Consider the following 19168-nt stretch of genomic DNA (forward strand, 5'->3'; position numbering starts at 1 on the left):
TGCAGCAGCTGTAACCAGAGGTCTAGAAGCTGGAAAATGTCACACTACAGTTGAAGTGAAACTGATATAAATCCATGATGTGATGATCTCTTAAAAAAAAATCCAAACAAACACAAACTACATTTAATACTCAACCTTTTCCACATGAGTAATGTGGAGAGGGTTTTATATATGGAAGGATATTTTGAAGGTTAACAAATGTTTGTGTAGCTAACAGTTCTTGATGTTAAGTACTACAAACAGTTGTTCACTAACAAATTATCATCAAAACAGTTGTTCACGCTAAAACATAAACATAGCTTTTAAGAGACACCTAACTGGAAAGCTGGATCAGGAAGCAAACTGGCTCAGCTAAAAAGTCTGTCACAGAAGAGGGTGAGGATTAAAAAAGGAAAATGGGCTTCTGAGTAAGATAACATGAGGTTGCCTGTAACCACAGGAAGCTTTCTGCACTTGCTGCAGTATGACGAGAAGGAGGTCGCCAACATACATCATCTATTGATCCACTGAGGTTTTGCAGTTCACTAACACTTTCCTTTCAGTCATCCAATTCCTGAAGCTGTATGTAAGTTAAAGCATCTGTTTTTCTGGATTGGCAAAACCCTTTGTGTTCCATTTACCTGATCTTAGCCTGTGACTCCCAGGAATTCCCAGAATATGCTCTAGTTACTTGAAAACCTCAAACTGACTCCATGATTTATGCCTGTGGGACAAGAGAGTTGCAACAAGAAGTGAGATTTTTTTTTCTCCATATCATGCAAATAAATCCATGTGCTCTAGTAACTAATCTGTTGCAGACAAATTTGTACAACAAAAGTGTGTGGGCAGAGAGATGAGTTTTGCTGGAGGGCAGTGTTTAGCCAGAGCTTTAGCTGGTGGCACTTCTGGGTATTTACTAAAGGTTAAGGGCTGCATGGTTTGGGACTTTTTTGTTGTTGTTGGGGTTTTTTACTGCCTTTTACTGTGAAGACTTTGCTTTCTATGCTGTGGAGCCTGAAGGTACAACCTCACCCCTATCTGAAGTCTGTGTGTGGAGAAAAATCCCCACAATTTAATAGTGAAACGGTAAGATCTTGGACTGCTGAAGCATCTTCCAATGCAGTGCTTCTCCAGTTTTGCGGGTCTGCTTCCCTTTTGAGCCCCTCTGTCTTTGATTACCATTTCCTTCTTCCCAGAGGGTGAGAAGTCCTTCCACATTAGGAGGAAGGAAAAGCGGCTGTAATTGCTGCAAGTATTTACATTCTCCAGGGAACAGGTAACTACCTTTAATTGCTGGCAGCAGCTAGGCAATTAGCTGTTCTCTGAGTAGTATCAACACTTTATGACCTTCTTTGAACCTTCCTTTGAGAATCCCCTTCAGAAAGAAGCATCATAATTTGAGGAAACACAGATCTGAAAACAAGTGGAATTGTGGAAAAGCATCTGCACAAGAAACACGGTTATAAACTGCCATCTGACATTGTGATGCGAATCTTTTATTGGTTTCTGGAGTTCTTAAAGTTGTTTTAGGCTTTGTAAGAAGCTATACAGATTGCACTATAAAAATACTGTTATACTAGACTGAGTCATAAAGAGCACAGTCAATAATTATGCACCAAGACAAGGAGTTGTCATATGATTTTCATTCTCTATTTAACTTGTTAATTCTGCTTAGCTCATAGTCTTTCCATTCTTCATCCAATGACACTCCAAGAGGAGCATGTGTTTGCGTAGCGTAGGGACTTTATCTGCTATGGATTAAGTCCAATTTTGAGATTCTTGATGTACCAAATACATTGCTGCATATGGTGTTTATTCTTTTTTGTAATGATATTGCAGTCATGATACGTCACCTGTAAAAGCAATTCTCTGCTGTTCATTCAGAGACTTATCAACTTTGGTGATTGTGGCCCTCTAAGGAGTTATGGTCATGCAAGGTATGCCTGGTTATTCCTGATTGCCATTCAGTAGACTGAGTCAACCTTCAGCTCCTTGTTCTGGAAATGCAAGTTTTTGTGTATCTGGGGTTTCTGGTTAGGGCTTGCCATCAAGTTCCTGTCAGCTGAAAAGATGGAAGAGTGCTCTTCCACAGGCTAGCATCTTTTGCAGCTGATTGTCTGTTAGGTGTAGCATAGGGAAAAATAAGTAACAATTCGTTATAATAATTAATAATTAATTGTATAAATCAGTTGGATTTTAAAACTTTGGATTGGCTGGGACAACCAGTGACCTCTGTAGCATCTAGAAGTTAAGACCCAGCCTGTTTACTCCTCTCCTAACATGGAAAAGATTTTGTCCTTTCAACTATACAGAATACAGTTTTGTCACAAGGAACAGTTAAGCGGTTAATGATGAATGAAATCTAATACAGAGTTCTTGGGACCCAAACTGCGTTTTTTCTAATTGGTATTTTCTGTGCAATTAGACTTAGTCCACATCAGTTTTTCAATATTCTAGCATGCTTTTTCTCAACACACTTGTCCCTGTAGCAATTTGGCAAGTTTAAAAATAGCAAACTCATAGAATATTGTTTCATGAATGACTCAAACTCAGCAAAGGTTTCCTTGCTGTAGCATATAAATAGCCAAAGACGTAACAGCCAGGAACACTGCTTGGGGTTGAGATATGTGATATAAAGGAAGGCTCTCCCAGCATGAGAAATTATCCTTTTAACTGCTGATTTGGCACATGTATGGCAGCTATGTGGTTTTTTATATAAGAGTATTTAAAAGCAGAGTATAAGAGACTCCTTAAAAATATCAACAACCAGTAGTCTGCTATAGTAATAGCTAGCATGTCTTACAATTGCATCATCTTCTAAAATTTACTGTGAATAAGCAAGGATAAAATGTTCTGCTGTAAGGGAAAAAAAAAAGCTACACTGGAATTTGCAACAAATACTTACATGAACTAAAGAAGTTCTTAGTATGAATTGTCATCTCTAATGATCTGAGCAAATGGACAAAAGTTTCAATCTTACAACTGAAATAACTGCAAGAGGGTAAGTCGATGTGTTTGCTGCTGTGGTGCAGTTTCCTGAGGTGGTGAAACAATGATGGGAAGCCAATACTGTTAACAAGACTCTTTATATATTCTTCATTCTGATGATGGCTTGTTCTGGCTTACCATCAACTTCATTTCTTGCTTATCTATGCTGGAATTTACGCTTTCAGCCTCTTTTTCTTGCTCAGGTACACAAGTGCAGCCTACTGGGATAGTGACATAATCTTCTGTGTAGACGTAGCGGCCCCCAGCACACGACGACGTGCGACGGAGGATGACTGTCGGCATGTACACGGGGGTGCTGCGGAAGTGAAAATTCTCCTCGCCAAAGATCCCCATGAGACAGCCTTTGCACAGACAGTACGCTTCAGGAATGTATTTAGGATATCTTGTGGGATCATAAGAAATTCTGTAAGGAAGCAAATAATAAAGATTCATTAGTATCTCTAAAAATAGATACATTCATCTGGAAAACATTATTATAATGTGATTTGACCATAAACATTTATATAATGTTTTTGTTTTCTTTGCCAGGAAAAACAGCTGTAACTGTTGCTGTCTGGCTTCTTATTTGTAAAATGTAAAGAAAAAACATGAACAACTTATAGACCTGATTAGGTCCTACAGTGCACACTGAAGTATGAGGTGACTGGCTTTCTAAAATGTGAGATTCAGGGGATTAAGCAGACTAAGTTTTGCATTTTTGACTGAATTTGTAAATAGAGCATTAAAAAGGACAGCTGGGAATTTCCAAACTTTTGATCTGCCTTGAGTTCTTCAAAAATTGGTACAAATTTTTAACATTATTATTGTTGCAGGTAAGACATAATGTTTCAATATTTTATCATTTCAATAGAATTGTACTATTATTTCTGCAATAGTTTTTGCTCCCTAATGTACTTGGGGTTATAAAGATGCCTCCCTGTTGAAAGCAGAACTCTGTATTTCTTTCTCTAATTCACCTCCACTGACTCTTCCTCTAAGCAGAGTAACATTTGCATGCCCACACTGAGATAAACTGCAAAGTTAATGTTTTTTCTGCCCTCTCCTGCTACATTTTGAAGTAAAGCATTGCCCTAAACCTTCTCTTTTGTGTTGTTTGATCCTTTCTTTTTGCTTATTCATGTCCTGTCTCTGGAAATTCCTGATTAGCAGGAGCTGGAAAGCTTGTAACCTAAGTACAGCTTGGACCAACAAAGTCCAAGTTCCAACATTCCTCTCTGGATGGTGCTGGATGCAGAAACAAAGATGTGATACTATGGTCTCAAGTCATACAGATCCTGGCTGACCTACAGCCATTGTTTTTATCAAAGAGAGTAAAAGCTGATAAAGTCTGCTTGTTTTTTTTTTTAAATAAAAGACTAAGTACACAGCGCAGTAGGTGTACTGGAGTGTGTAGCCACACTGCTTATTGTGGTGGTGATGTATTTGTTGCTTTGTTCTTTACTCGCTTTTCCTGTTTATACTGGAAGTAATTGCCAGGCATGGCTGTAATTTGAACATAATTCAATTCTGTGTTGTTATTCTAGAAAAAATGTTTGCACCTCCAGAAAAAGAGGATTATTTAGTATGTTTAATTCCTATGCCAGCTGTCCTCTTTGTACCCTGTAAGCTTCCTCCCGACCACGTTCTGCTCTCACGCTGTTACAAAACTCGCCCTGCTTCAGCGCTGGCTGCACATCCAGTGGGAGAGGCATCACGGCTCTCCTTGGCTGGAGAAGTGTTCAGCCCAGAGCACTGCCAGCCGCATCTCGATGCTCCTCCCGCAGAGCCCGTCCCCCTTCAGGAGGATGCTGACCTCACATATGTTATCAGAAGCAATTACCCACCTCTCAGCTAACAGAAAACCCTTTTCTACCCTTTCCCCCTGCTCCTCCTTTCACACAGCAGATGGTTACACCTACACAGTATCCTACTAGTTGTTACCGGCACGCAGGGAACATGAAAACACATTGGGAGGTCACCTAGTCAAAATGCCTCCGAAAGGCAAGCTCACATGTGTTTGCCCATGTTTGTCCAGCCTGCTCTTATAAACTTCCAGAAGAGATCCCCAGCCTGCCCAGAGGCTCTCTTGCAGTATCTCACCACCTCTTTACTACGTAAGTTTTCCTAACAGTGAAGGAGAGAATTTTCTTCTTGCAAACTGCATCAATCATTTCCCGTGTTTGGATGGGAAACTACAGCAGCTGAGCCTAAAAAACTAACAGTCAAGGATTTGATATGACAAAGAACGTTCAAGCCTGTAATGTTTGCTGTGATGTGAAGTGCTGCAAAAACAGTAAAAATTCTTGCACTAGGTTTTAAACCATCCTCTACTTAGGATCAGGATAGAACCACCACACAGTAGATGAAGTAGGGCAACTACATAAGAAAAATGAATAAATTAAATAGCTGTCATCAATAATCTATGGAGTGATATGAACTTTGTATACTATGTCACCCTTTTCACAGCAGTTTTCAAGATAACAAATTTCGAAAAACATAATGGACTTAAAAGTGATTCCTGAATTGTGTTTCCCAGAACCCCATCAGGGTTTGTACCAGTTCCTTGGGTATGAGAGCATTAGCCTTTTATCTTTTCAGGTGGTCTCTGAGATGAGGTTTCAGCTGAGGAAGAGGCAGTGTAAGTCTGCCTTGAGCTGTGATTACACAGTAACTGCTAGTCAACAAAATCTGCACTTGCCAAAACAGGCAGCCTGGCTCTCCCTCTTGCCTCCGCCCTTGGGTTGATGCTAATGTTGTTCTGGTCACAGGATGGATCGGGGAATTCATCCAACTGAAAAGCAACCTCATCAAAAGCTGGATTTTGATCCTTCAGCTGTCTTGCCACATACACACAGAGCCTTACACAAACAAGCCAGCATGAACAAACAGCTACAGATGGGGGGAGAAGGGAGCTGCCCTTTTCAGAGGACTGAACACCCATTTATCAGGTTAAAACAAATCTGGAATCACAGCTTCAGCCAAGCACAAGCTTGATTATTTTATCATGAAAGAAAAGAGACTTTATTTTTTTCCCAATGGCCATATAATCTGGATTCTTTGTCTTTTTAAGGAATTTGTTTTCCTCACTGAAAAATCTGATCAGTTCTCTAAAAGCCAGGCATCTGTGATGTTGCAGATAAATTTTGCACAGCTTCTCTATCCCATTTAAACTGCTTACTTTCCCCAGGAAATACCTTCATGTTACAGGATCTCACACCAATGTGAAAATGTCTGGTAGCCAGCAGAAGGGAAGAAAGTGGAATACAGGCTTTTCTCCCATGATACATTCCCATTTCAAACTCAAGTGTGAATAATTTCAGTGGTGGATTGTTAAACACACCATATGTCAAGTCACTGGTATTTCCTCTTCTGTATTATCTCTAGCACCTGGTTTATGATGTTACTGGAAAGCATGAGCATGCTTCTGGATCCAAACATTAGAGTATTCACTAATAACAAGAGAACACTGTCACTGGAATCATGGTCTACAACAAACTTCCCCTCCAAATTCCCATGTGGCAGAAGTCAGGTATAAATGAAGCTTTTTGGGGAAGGGTGGTGTGGTTTTCTACTTTCTATAGAAAAAAATCTTGTATTGCTAAGTTTGCTGTAGATGCTAAGTTTCCTCCACTCCATCATGTGAGGATTGGAAGGAATCAGAGAGGATCCAGACCCAAAGAGGAATCCAAAATATAGATATGTTTTTGCATCCAGATTGGAACTTCAAGGCTGAAGACTCTTAAGTAATGCCTCCTGAAATTAAATGCTGAACTCAAATGTCACTAAACTTTGGAGTCGTATCCAAGGTTCTGCATCTTCAGCTCAAACCTGTTAAGAAAGGCCATATAACTAAAGCCTTACTTTCATCTTTCTAGGCAATACAGCCTGATTTGGGTCTGAACTGCCAATGAACACCAGTAACCTAGCTATGCAAGTGCAGTTGTGTGACCTGTTTCCTCCGTTTTATAGAATCAGAATGGTTTAGGTTGGAAAGGACCTTAAAGACCATCTAGTTGCAACCCCCCTGCCGTGGGCAGGGACACCTTCCACTAGACCAGGTTGCTCAAAGCCCCATCCAGCCTGGCCTTAAACACTTCCAAGGCCAGGGCCTCAGCAACTTGTCTGGGCAACCTGTTCCAGTGTCTCACCACCCTCACAGTAAAGAATTTCTTCCCGATATCTAATCTAAACCTACTCTCTTCCAGTTTGAAACCATTACCCCTCATCCTATCACTATATGACCTTGTAAAATGTCCCTTTCTGGCTTTCTTGTAGGCCCCCTTCAGATACTGGAAGGCTACTATAAGGTCTCCCTGGAGCCTTCTCAAGGCTGAACAACCCCAACTCTCTCAGCCTGTCTTCACAGGCAAGGTGACATAACCACTCTGTGCATGTGATGATAACAGCCTCAGTTGCTGTAGTCTGATGCATCTCCATTACTCCAAGCACTGCAAGTCGTGTTTTTACATCTTCTCCTAGAACAGGGCAAACGTGTTTCATCAGGTTAATTAACTTGATAAATTACGTACTCCAAGTTCCCACTGACTCTCTCCTGTAAGTGGTGAAAGATGCACCTAGCTGGGGTGGACACAACAGAAGTAGCTGGGACGAGTGGCGGAGAATGAGAAAAGCGCAAGTTTCCACTGGTACCCAAGTGTCCCCTGCATCCTTGTGTCATTTGCTGGGGCCACTGGTGTGAACTAGACAGCTCAGCGATTTTGATGAGGGTTGCCCTTGTCCTGTGCACTCAGGTTACTGGTATGCAGGCCAGCTCTGCCTAGCCAGCGCTCCTGATTTACAGATGACAGGAGCAGTGAGCTATGCCGGGCTGCTGTGTTTCCATCTGCTGGAACAAGAAGCAGGTTTGTACTGAACTGGAACTGCTAATGAAGTGTGACTAGTTCTAGGCTGCTTTTCCTTATGACCCTACGAGTGCTTTGAGAGGTCCCAGTGAAAAACAAACTTCCTGCCGTTTATGTACTAAGCCTGGAAACTCAAGAGAAAAGTTTCTGTCAGAAGTAAAACTCTTGCAAAGACTTAATCTGTCTCATCCTGTACTGCTACTTTCATATGTAGTATTTTTAATAATATTATCACTTCATAGTTTCCAAGCTTCTAAATCCAGTGGGTCAGATGCTGTGCTGGGGCAGGCGGACACAGCTGCCTCTTCAGAAACTCACTGTTAGCACTAGGCCAACAGCTGGATGTTATCAGAAGTCTAATCAGCAGATCATCATCCCTTTACTTCGCACTCTGAAATACTTACAGGATTAAGAGCTAACAACTTTTTTTCCCCTCTTGGCAAGGCATTTATATAGCAGGTGTTCTTTTGTTCACATTATGCTTAGTTTATGTTATATACAGGTAGTAAGTACAGCGCTTGCATAAAATAGGCTAGTGCTAACAGTGATTTTCTAAAGAGTTGTATGAACACGTACTCAAATAAAAAGGACAGCAGTTCTGCGTCCCCTTATATTTTTTCCCTTGGCTGCATCTTTGGGACATGCACACTGTGCCACATGGTAATGCTAAATCTTGGAAAATGTCTTGGATAAGGTTCTTGAAAATCATTGGAGTATTATTTAAAGGAAAGTCCTCTTGTATGACTTTTTCAAAAGCACTGCAGACAAGCTTGGCTTTTACCAGTAAGGACAGACTTGCCCGTATTAGTTTTATTACGATTTTATGTAGATGAGCACTAAACCAAGGATGCTTATAAACTGAAACTGGTTTTTGAAAAACAGAAAAAACAAGCTGGGCAATGTTTGAGAGAGGGACTAGCTAACATGGGATTGCACTATCAGATCAATGTGGACAATAAAATTAAAGCTGTGTAAATGAATCTTTAGTAAATGCAGGATTAGGCCCCTGAGACAGACACAGAAGCCATGACTTCTTGAATACACATAAAGAATTTTTGCTAAATTCATGCAGAAGTGTGTTTGCAGAAGAATCTGAATGTATTCCTGCAAACTAGCTATGAATGCTATTATAACCTTAAGGCAACCGAGAATAAAAATAGAGCTGATACATAAAGCTGATTAACAAATAGCACCCATGCTTTGCAGCATGGTGAATGAAATCACAAATCAACGCTACCTGTAAATGCGCCACTGACTTCAGCGGGATCAGATTTTTCAACCATTACTCTGAGCTTTATGATCAGCCCCTGCAAACATTTAGGCATGCATTTAAAATTAATCCTTTTTCTAATGCCTCTTGTCCAAGAGCAACTTGTGCATGCATCTCTGGAGCAGAGCTTCCATTGGTAAAGATTCACCATGCTTATGGCTTCTGTGAATTTTAACCAACAGCACCTATCCTGTGCTGTCGGCAGTGATCCACAGACAACCCGTATCACTAATTCTTGTGAAGCAAGTGCAAACCATAGCAGTAGCCAAGGACCATAGCCTGTGCCAGTAACTCCTTGTAGAAAGAGGCTTTCTGGATTTCATTGACTGTCCGTGTAACACTGCTAAAAAGGACAAGCAGCTCCCGTATAGATGTCACAAACTGGCACACAATCAGCCTGATGATTTCAAGGCATGATGATTTCACGGCAGAGTTTCTGCTGCTGGGTCTATTTTTTTAAAAAACCTGGATAGTTCTTAGACCAACTTCCTGAAGTGCTGAGCAAATCCAGTATACTCAAGACTTCATTCCGCTCAACTGACTTCAGGGAACTCTGCTGTCTCTTTATAGCTCTGAAAGAGCGATTTGTGTGATTAAACTTTGTGCCCTGAGTTATATACTGATCTCCTGTGACCATCAGGATGGAATTTCAGTATCAAGCAGATGAACTAGCATTTTTTTCCCTAACTTTTGTCTCAGATACCAACTGTTGGTTGCTGCCAGCAGGAGGGTCGTAGACCAGATGGATCTGTGGTGCAATCCATGTGCAACTCCTGTATCTCTGGGTTGTAGCAAGCCAAAAATGATGTAAGTCTTGATTTTTGTATAACCAAATTAAAGATCAAGTAATAGAAAATAAGTAGTAAGCACAGAACAAAGACAAGGAAACAAGCCACACAAGGATTATCTGTACTTTGAGCCAATCAAACCTAATTCTTCCACACTAAACAGAATGACAAACTTAGATATATGCGATGCAGTAGGGTGAATGTTATACACAGATCTCTAAATAATATATTTGATTCTTTCTCACAAACGCTGATATGAAAAAAATTCAGTTGACTTGAACTGCATGGTCATGTGAGCAGAAGAATTACAAGAAGCAGCGTTAAACAGCTGGGAACAGGTGCCAAGGGAGATATGCAGGGGAAGGTAAGTAGAGCCAGACTTAATATTTTTATTATTAACGACCTGGAATAGTAAGCATAAACAGTATGTTAATGAAATCTGCAGATGGTAACAATGGGAACCGCTGCAACACCAATGAAGAGGAGGAGAGGAACAGCACGACGTATCTCAGACATTAAAATGCAGGTCAAAAAGAAAAAAGACCCTTTGTGCACAGAGCAGAAATCAATTGCATCGTAACTCTTTAGGGGCAGAAAAGAAGTTGCACAGCGAGATGTCTGTGGGATGTGCTGAAATGGGGCAGGAATCTTGATTCAAGTTTCAAACAGTGAAATTCATGCTTTGAGGGTGTCCTATCAGGGTGTACAAGAGGGGGCTGCCTACAGTGAATTAATTTCTGGGCATTCACTACTAGAACAACCCTGGTGAGTCAAAGGCAGTTCAGGACACAGCAATGAATCTTGGCAAGATGAGTAAAGGGGAGCAATTCATGAGGAAAGATTAAAAGAATTAAATATGAGTAGGCTTGTCAAGAAAGTTCTGTGTTACAGGAAAGAGCTGTAGGCAGTTTTTCAGAATAACACCCCTGCTATGGAGAAGAAATTTTTGGGATTGTATGAGTGGAATTGGTTAACTGTGGACAAGACGTAATGTGCTGTTACTTGGAATATTTAATGGAGAGCTGCATGTCCTTTTTAAAGATACATAGCAGCGTATGGGATCTGGGAACTTGCTTCCAGGGTAACTGGGTGAACACCACAGATCAGACCAGATCTTCATCATGCTTTTATCTGGCTTCAGAAGCTATGAAATAGCAGCTTGTAATAGCAAATGCACATTACTGTTCATAATGAGCAATTTTATATTTTACACTTCTATTACACATCTTGCAATGCCTGTTGCTGTCACACTGCACACTAATAATATAGTAAAAATGGGATTGAGAAAAAAAGCTGTACGTGAGATCAGTTAACCAGAGTGTGTACTCAGACCTCTGCACCCTAGAGAAACAATTTCTACCTCAAGAAAATTTTAGATTCTGCCTTTGAGAGTGTAATACTTTTTTCCCCCACTATCTTTTAAAATTTTTAGCTTGGAGATATCATCAAATTACTTAGGCCCCAAATACCAGCTGGTTCTCTGCTAAGAAGTAAGCCTATAAGGAGCTCCAACTGAAAATAAGTACCTGCCCAACAAGATGTGAGCACGGAAGGCACTGTTTTCAGATCAAGAGAACAATCTTCTGATAGCACTAGTATTTGGCAAAACCAAGATAAAAAATACCTGAGCCTAGAGGTAGGTGTTCCATTCAGCATACTTGCTGTCTGCACGCTTAGGTAGCTTAAAAAGTCCTCAGTCCGCTCACAGAAAATGTATTACTAAAAATACTATTTCTAAAAATACTTTGTTTATGAAAGGCTTATTGAGCAAATAAACCATTTTTCTCTGAGTAGGATTACTTCTCAAACTAAAAGTGGGCAAAAACTATGCCACAAAATGAATGTTTATTGGAGATCACTAACAAGGAGATATTTTAAGTTTGCTGAATACACAGTAATTACATCAAGGTATATATAAAGGATAATGTACAGAGGAAGCAAGGAAGTCAGTTCCTTTTAAGTTTGTGCATGGTTTAGTTTCCCATTGTCTGCAGTGTCTTTACTGAAAGCTGAAAACAGAGAAACCAATTCTGTCAGTCTTATTCAGACAAAACTACTGTAAGACTCAGTAGCGAGAATTTGATCGCAAGCTGGTTTTAGTGTTCTAGATCAGTGGTTTCCAAGCTTTTCCAGAGCTCCCTACAGAAGCGCAGACCTTTGTTTTGTGTATTAACCAGCCTGAAAACAGATTTACAAACCTGACAGCAAGCCCTTGGGAGTGTTCGTAGCGGCATACGTGAAGATGTGGCTCTGCTGGTATGTAACCAGAACACACACTGTACTTCTCATGTATTTCAGAGACCAGCAAGCTCAGTGTCTGGAGCCCCATCTCAGGGAAAGCACCTGAGCCCCCGTGGGGCTGCTACAAAGTCAAGAGGGGCTTTCTTGGTAACGGTCCTTTGCCGAGGGTCTTCCGAGTAAGCTTCACGTGTGACGATTTCCCGAAGTCACTTTTTGAGGGGTGTTCTGTGCTCCTGGGCATGTGTGTGTGTGTGTGTGCGTGCTCCATCTCAGAGCCTGCTCCACCTCAGTCACTTTTCATTCCTCTTTCTGCCCGTTAGACATACACCTCACACAACAGTGGGGTTTTTCTAACATATTTACCTCATACCTGCCTATTTAGACGTCTACCTTAACACCTGTCCGTCAGGCTGCAGCGGGGTGCCGCGGCCATCCCCTCAGGACCGGCGCCTCCCGCACCCGCCTCAGGGGAAGACGGCGACACCCCCGGGCAAGCACAGCGGGTGGCACAGGGGGTCCCGCCACAGGGGAACCGGCTCTCCTCAGCCCGCCGGCACCCCGATACCGCTTCGCCCCTCGGGAGTCCCCCCACCTCCCGCCTTCCCCCCCCGCCCGGTGGCCCGGACTCACCTGTAGGCCCAGGGCGAGGCGCTGCGCAGGTTGACGGGGAGCCGGAACCTCTTGTCGCCGGCCGGCCGGCCCCCGGCGGGGCAGCTGGCGTTGTGCTGGCGGCCCGGCGGCTCGGGCTGCAGGGTGTGGTGGAAGGCGCTGAGCATGCCCGCCGCCAGCCGCCCGTACAGCTGCTCCAGCAGCTCCTCGGGCCGCTCGCCGCAGGTCCGGGTCCGCGCCGGCCGCTTGGGCGCCTTGACGGCCTCCGGGCGGAGCGGGAGCAGCGCCGCGCACAGCAGCGCCGCCAGCACCTGCAACGACGCCGCCGTCAGCGGGGCTGGGACCGGCCGCGCCCCCCCCCCACCCCTACACCCGCCGCGCCCCGCAGCCCCCCGGTCGGGGCGCTCCCCTGCCCCGTCCCCGTCCCGCAGCCCTTTACCCTGCCTCGCTGCATGGCGGTCGGGCTGCTGGAGGGAGCCGAGGAGAGCGGCGGGCTGCGGAGCCGCGCCGTGCCACTGGCTCTCTCGGCGGAGGAGCTGTTGGAAAAGTGCCCCGCTCCTCACTGCATCTCCCCTGGCCTCGCATGCCAGGAACATTTTAGGCGCTCACGGAGGAGGCGAGCGCTCCGCGCCGGGAGCTGGCCGGTCCCCCGCTCGGCACGGCCCCGCCGTGGTGCGCCGCTGCCCCCCGGGAGAGCCACGCTGGCACCACGGGCTGGGTCCGCCACCAGCCGCCGTCCTGCCCCACCGCCCCCCGGGACAACCCCGCACGCACCACGGGCTGGGCCCGCCACCAGCCGCCGTCCTGCCCCGGGGCCCGGCCAGAGCGACCCGCCCGGCCCTGCCTGCAGGCCCGGGGGGGTGTCGGGGTCCCTGACGAGACCAGAGCCCCGTGCTCTCCTCTGCGCTGTGAGGAGCTGAGTGCTCCCTTCCATGGCAGCCCTTTGCTGGGCCCCGGAGCCTGAAGCGGGACCCACTGGGCCGGGGCATGAGGTTGAGGCAGGATGGTTTTGGCCCAGTCAGAGCCAAGGTGTGAAGGCTGATGAGGAAAAATGTGGGGATTTACAGCTGAAAATAACACAACTCTGGGTATACAACTGCAGCCGAGGAGGGGATTACAGAATCATAGAATTGTCTAGGTTGGAAGGGACCTTTCAGATCGAGTCCAACCATCAACCAAACACCAACAAAAAACATCACTAAACCATGTCCCTCAGCACCACGTCTACCTGTCTTTTAAATACTTCCAGGAACGGCAATTCCACCACTTCCCTGGGCAGCCTGTTCCAATGTTTGACAACCCTTTTGGTGTAGAAATTTTTCCTAATATCCAATCTAACCCCCCCCCCGGTGCAACTTGAGGCCATTTCTTCTTGCCCAGTCCTCTTGGATTGCTGCAGCCCGGACTCTTTCCATCACTCTGGAGCAACTGGCACTGTCCCTTGTAGGAGTTTGGGATCTCCGGCATGCCCAGCTCCAGAGAGCACCTCTGGTTTGTTTGTCCAGAAACAGCCACACAGTGTAGATCCTCCAGCAGACACTGGGGGGGTTGTAGTCCCCCATGAGGACCAGGGCCAGTGAACATAAGGCTGCTTCGAGTTGTCTGTAGAAGGCCTCATCCACCCGTTCTTCCTGCTGAGGCGGCTTACAGCAGACACCCACTGCAATGTCTCTCTCCACTGACTGAAAAGGAAGCCTGCTTCAGGTGAGAAACTTGCATCATACATGTCTATATGAGATTATGACTTCTCTGTCCATTCTGTGCTGGTTTACCGGTATTTTTAGCAGACACACAATGCAATAGAATCACAGATCTAGGTTGGAAGGGACCTTTAAGATCATCGAGTCCCATATTTTCAGGGTCTCTGGCACAACCCGACAAAAAATAAGCATGTGTAGTACTCTGGGTAATAAAAGATGTGGTCCATTGAAATGGTTTGTATTAAAAACAGCCTTTAGAATTCATCACTTGAATCAGATATTTGGTGCGCGATGATTAAGCCCTGCACGTCTATTGAGGCATTTAGAATAAGAATAGTCAAATATTAAGATATTGATCAGGAAAAAGGGAAAATATGTTCATAAGTCATATAAGGACTGTGAAACTTCAGCATGGTACCACAGAAATACGAGACAGCAGCTTGTATTTCTAACGTCCAGACCATACTAGAATTAAAACAGAATGACCCAGCATTTGTAACGTGATGAAGTAACTTGACTTCATGGTTTCTGAAAAGCGATTGAGTTCAGCGAAACTGTTATGATAACTCATGCGTTACTGTTCAGTATCATAAGCTGGAAATGTATGGGATTTGAATCAGGTTTCAACTCTGAGGAAGGACTTAGTTTCAAATTGAATTCAAAACTCTCCTTTGCAGTCATATCCTCCGGCAGCAGACAGGGGCAAGGCAGCTGCCCATTTAGCCCAGTCCAGTCTACCCCCCTGGTCTCTATGCTGCACCTGGCCTGGTGTTACTTCAGCACCTTCGAGTGATGTGTGTGGTAACATGACTAACATTTATCATGACAGATGTCTCTATATTACTCTTCCTGTTATAAACCAGTATCTTTTCTCAGTGCTTTCTGAATCACATGAGGATGTCACACTGGACTTTTATGCAACTTCATATGCATTGACATTTCTGGGAGAATTCTGGCTCGAAAAATCAGAGCAGAAGGAGAAGAAACAACAGCACAGACATTAAATTGCCAGTGAGTTTAAGGCTTTGAGTCTCATCTAGACAATATTCTAATTCTGTACATTAGTTTAATTGTATGATCTGATTCACAGATTGATTCAAATAAGAAGAAGAAGAATCACAGAAGGGCAGCAAATGAGATTCTATTACACAGGAATTGAGAGAGTGCTATGCCAGCTCTTGTGGCATAGTCTATCCCAGAGACATCCAAATCATAAAAAATTAAAAAATTGGTTTATATTCTTCGGCAAAACATAGATTCTACTGTGACTTTGAGAAGTTACTAAGATTATTATTAAGGTATTGGTATCACTGTCATTAACTTTGATTTATAATTTTCTGAGAATTTGAGTGTGTTTAAAAAAAAATCTATATAATGAAATATTACAAAAAGCCTTTAGTAATGAAAAGCTTCGCCTGGATTTGATGCAATATATTATAGTATTTCAATCAATAAATTCAGAATAGCAGCCATATGCACCTTTATGTGAATCTACAGGCAATTCCATGGCTCATGGGTGTTTTCTAAGAGAAAACAGACAAGGGAGTGAGGTGTTTTCTTTTGATGGCCTCAGGTGAAAATTCCCAGTGACAGAACACAGAACATCCTGCCTGGGATGGGACATTATTGTGACAAGCATCATTAGTGATACCACAGTAACGTGCTTGTCACAGCAATGATACAATTGCCCTAAACTGGCATATTCCAAATGCACATCCCCATCCTGCTACAGCAGTGTGTACATTAACAAGATCCCGTGTCTATCTGAAATAATGACATGAAAAACATTTAAAAATCATCATACAGATCTTCAGTTGAACAGCTCATACTGTTGTACGGAACAAACATTCAGCTGGCATCACCAGTGGGTATAAATCTTCAGACAGATTTATAAATCTTTTAGATTACTCCCCAAAGATGTCCTTCTCCCTCACATTGTGTTTGCAGATAACCCGTCACCCAGACTGCTCATTCTGTTCCCTCTTCCCTGCATTTGTAAGCATTATAGCACCGCTTTGCAGCTTCCATGGCATAGCTTCTTCTACAGGAGGAGATTTCTATTTCCTGTTTCTCTTTCTTCCGTGGCACCGCACATTTTACAGCATATTCTATAGTTGTTAGGCAATTTAGCTGTACAAAACCGAACTCTTGAAAAGTGGAGAATCCTTAATAGCCTTCATGTGAAATACGTCAATAAGAATGCTTTGATGTCATGGAGTTAGGCTTTTTTAGAAACAAATAAAGAAAATACTACCCAGGTAATCATTTATATTTGGCTATTTATGCTGCCACGATACTCGCCACCAAGGTAACCGACAAGCGTGTCCACAGCCTATGCTCTAAGAGCCTATCCTCAAAGGACTTTTTTCCACGTCCACTTCCAAAGCAGTAACGCACGTAGAAGACTCCAGAGAGAATCAAGATGACAAATGTCTGTTTCAGGGGATAGAACTGGTGCAATTACTTTCCACCGTTATCCAAGGAAACTGAATTTCTGCATGTTTTGTAAAATGACAGTGACTCATAGGGTCATTACCAGAGAGCCTGCTGTACAAAGAGACGCTTCTCATACCTGTAAAAAGAGGTAATTTTGTGCCTAACTGAACCCAGCACATACTGAAGACTTACAGAATACCTCAGATCTGAGAGGTCAACTGAGTATTGTTTGATATTGTGACCAATACATTGCTCATGATAATACAAGCTAAAATAGCTCACGAGTCAGTTCCTCAAGAGGATTAGCATTTTCCTAGGTTTAATACTGCTGTCCTCCTAAGATAAAAAAAGAATTAAATTAATATAATAGCAGTCCTATTGCATTTGCCAAAACTTTATTCAGGAATTTTAAATGATCTACTAATTCCAGAATGATAAAACACAAAATCAGGGCTTGAATGCTGCTGAAAGCACATACTTGCAGCGTGGCTTCTGGAGATGGAGTCTGTTTTGCACAAACAAACCTGACTAAATGTTTCTGCTTGAATTTCTGGGATGAAGGTAGAATTATTTAGAATCATAGAACCCTAGAATGGTTAGAGTTGGAAGGGGCCCTGAAGATCGTTTTGTTCCAACCCCCCTGCCATGGGCAGGGACACCTCCCACTAGACCAGGTTGCTCAAAGCCCCATCCAGCCTGGCCTTGAACACTTCCAGGGATAGGGCATCCACAGGTTCTCTGGGCAGCCTGTTCCAGTGTCTCACCACCCTCACAGTAAAGAATTTCTTCCTAATATCTAATCTAAATCTCCCCTCTTTCAGTTTAAAATGGTTATCCCTCATCCTATCACTACGCTCTCTGATAAAAAGTCTCTTCCCATCTCTCCTGTAGGCCCTATTTAGGTACTGGAAGGCTGCTATAATAAGGTCTCCCTGGAGCCTTCTCTTCTCCAGGCTGAACAACCCCAGCTCTCTCAACCTGTCTTCATAGGAGAGGTGCTCCAGCCCTCTCACAATCTTTGTGGCCCTCCTCTGGACTCACTCCAACAGGTCTCTGTCCTTCTTATGTTGGGGACTCCAAAGCTGGACACAATACTCCAGGTGGGGTCTCATGAGAGCAGAGGGGCAGAATCACCTCCCTCGACCTGCTGGCCACACTTCTCTTGATGCAGCCCGGGATGTGGTTGGCTTTCTGGGCTGCCAGCACACATTGCCAGCTCATGTTGAGCTTCTCATCCACCAACACCCCTAAGTCCTTCTCCTCAGGGCTGCTCTCAATCCATTCTCCACCCAACCTGTATCTGTGCTTAGGATTGCCCTGACCCAGGTGTAGGACCTTGCACTTGGCTTGGTTGAACTTCATGAAGTTCACACGGGCCCACCTCTCGAGTCTGTCCAGGTCCCTCTGGATGGCATCCCGTCCCTCCAGCGTGTTGACTGCACTACACAGCTTGGTGTCATCAGCAAACCTTCTGAAGGTGCACTGAATCCCACTGTCCATGTCACCAACAAAGGTGTTAAACAGCACTTGTCCTAGTACTGACCCCTGAGGAACACCACTTGTCACTGCTCAACACTTGGACATTGAGCCATTGATCACAACTCTTTGAGTGTGGCCATCCAACCAATTCCTTATCCACCGAGTGGTCCATCTGTCAAATCCACGTCTCTCCAATTTAGAGACAAGGATGTCATGCGGGACAGTGTCAAACGTTTTGCACAAGTCCAGGTAGATGATGTCAGTTGCTCTCCCCTTATCCACCAGTGCTGCAATGTCGTTACAGAAGGCCACCAAGTTTGTCAGGCACAATTTACCTTTACTGAAGTCATGTTGGCTGTCACCAATCACCTCCTTATTTTCTATATGCCTTAGCAGAGATTCCAGGAGGATCTGCTCTGTGATCTTGCCAGACACAGACGTAAGACAGACCGGCCTGTAGTTCCGTGGGTCTTCCTTTTTTCCCTTTTTAAAATTTAGGGTTATGTTTCTCCTTTTCCAGTTAGTGGGAACTTCACCAGACTGCCATGACTTTTCAACTTTTCAAATATGATGGATAGTGGCTTAGTAACTTCATCTGCCAGTTCCTTCAGGACCCATGGATGAATCTCCTCAGGTCTCATGGAATTGTACACTTCCAGGTTCCTCAGATGGTCTCAAACCTGGTCTTCTCCTACACTGGGCAGTTCCTCATTCTCCTGGTCCCTGCCTTTGCCTTCTCTGACTTGGGTGGTGTGGTTAGAGCCCTTACCAGTGAAGACCAAGGCAAAAAAATCGTTGAGTACCTCAGCCTTTTCC

The 19168-nt window shown here is 43.8% G+C and overlaps 1 protein-coding gene across 1 annotated transcript; it reads right to left on the minus strand.

The window, feature by feature from the left end:
* Positions 1-1454: 1454 nt before the first annotated feature.
* On the minus strand, positions 1455-13435 carry IL17D (interleukin 17D). The gene is made up of 3 exons (XM_074144451.1): positions 13177-13435; positions 12759-13048; positions 1455-3391 (listed from the first exon to the last, which is right to left on the minus strand). The coding sequence occupies exons 1-3, from the start codon at positions 13189-13191 to the stop codon at positions 3076-3078; spliced, it is 621 nt and encodes a 206-aa protein (XP_074000552.1). The 5' UTR covers positions 13192-13435; the 3' UTR covers positions 1455-3075.
* Positions 13436-19168: the final 5733 nt, after the last annotated feature.

Source organism: Numenius arquata, chromosome 1 (assembly GCF_964106895.1).
Source record: "Numenius arquata chromosome 1, bNumArq3.hap1.1, whole genome shotgun sequence".
In the NCBI taxonomy this organism is placed as follows: Eukaryota; Metazoa; Chordata; class Aves; order Charadriiformes; family Scolopacidae; genus Numenius; species Numenius arquata.

Coding starts and splice junctions, on each gene's coding strand:
- IL17D (XM_074144451.1), bottom strand. Junction 3,392..12,758: donor GCCTCGCCCTGGGCCTACAG/GTGAGTCCGGGC, acceptor GCTTCCTTACAG/AATTTCTTATGATCCCACAA.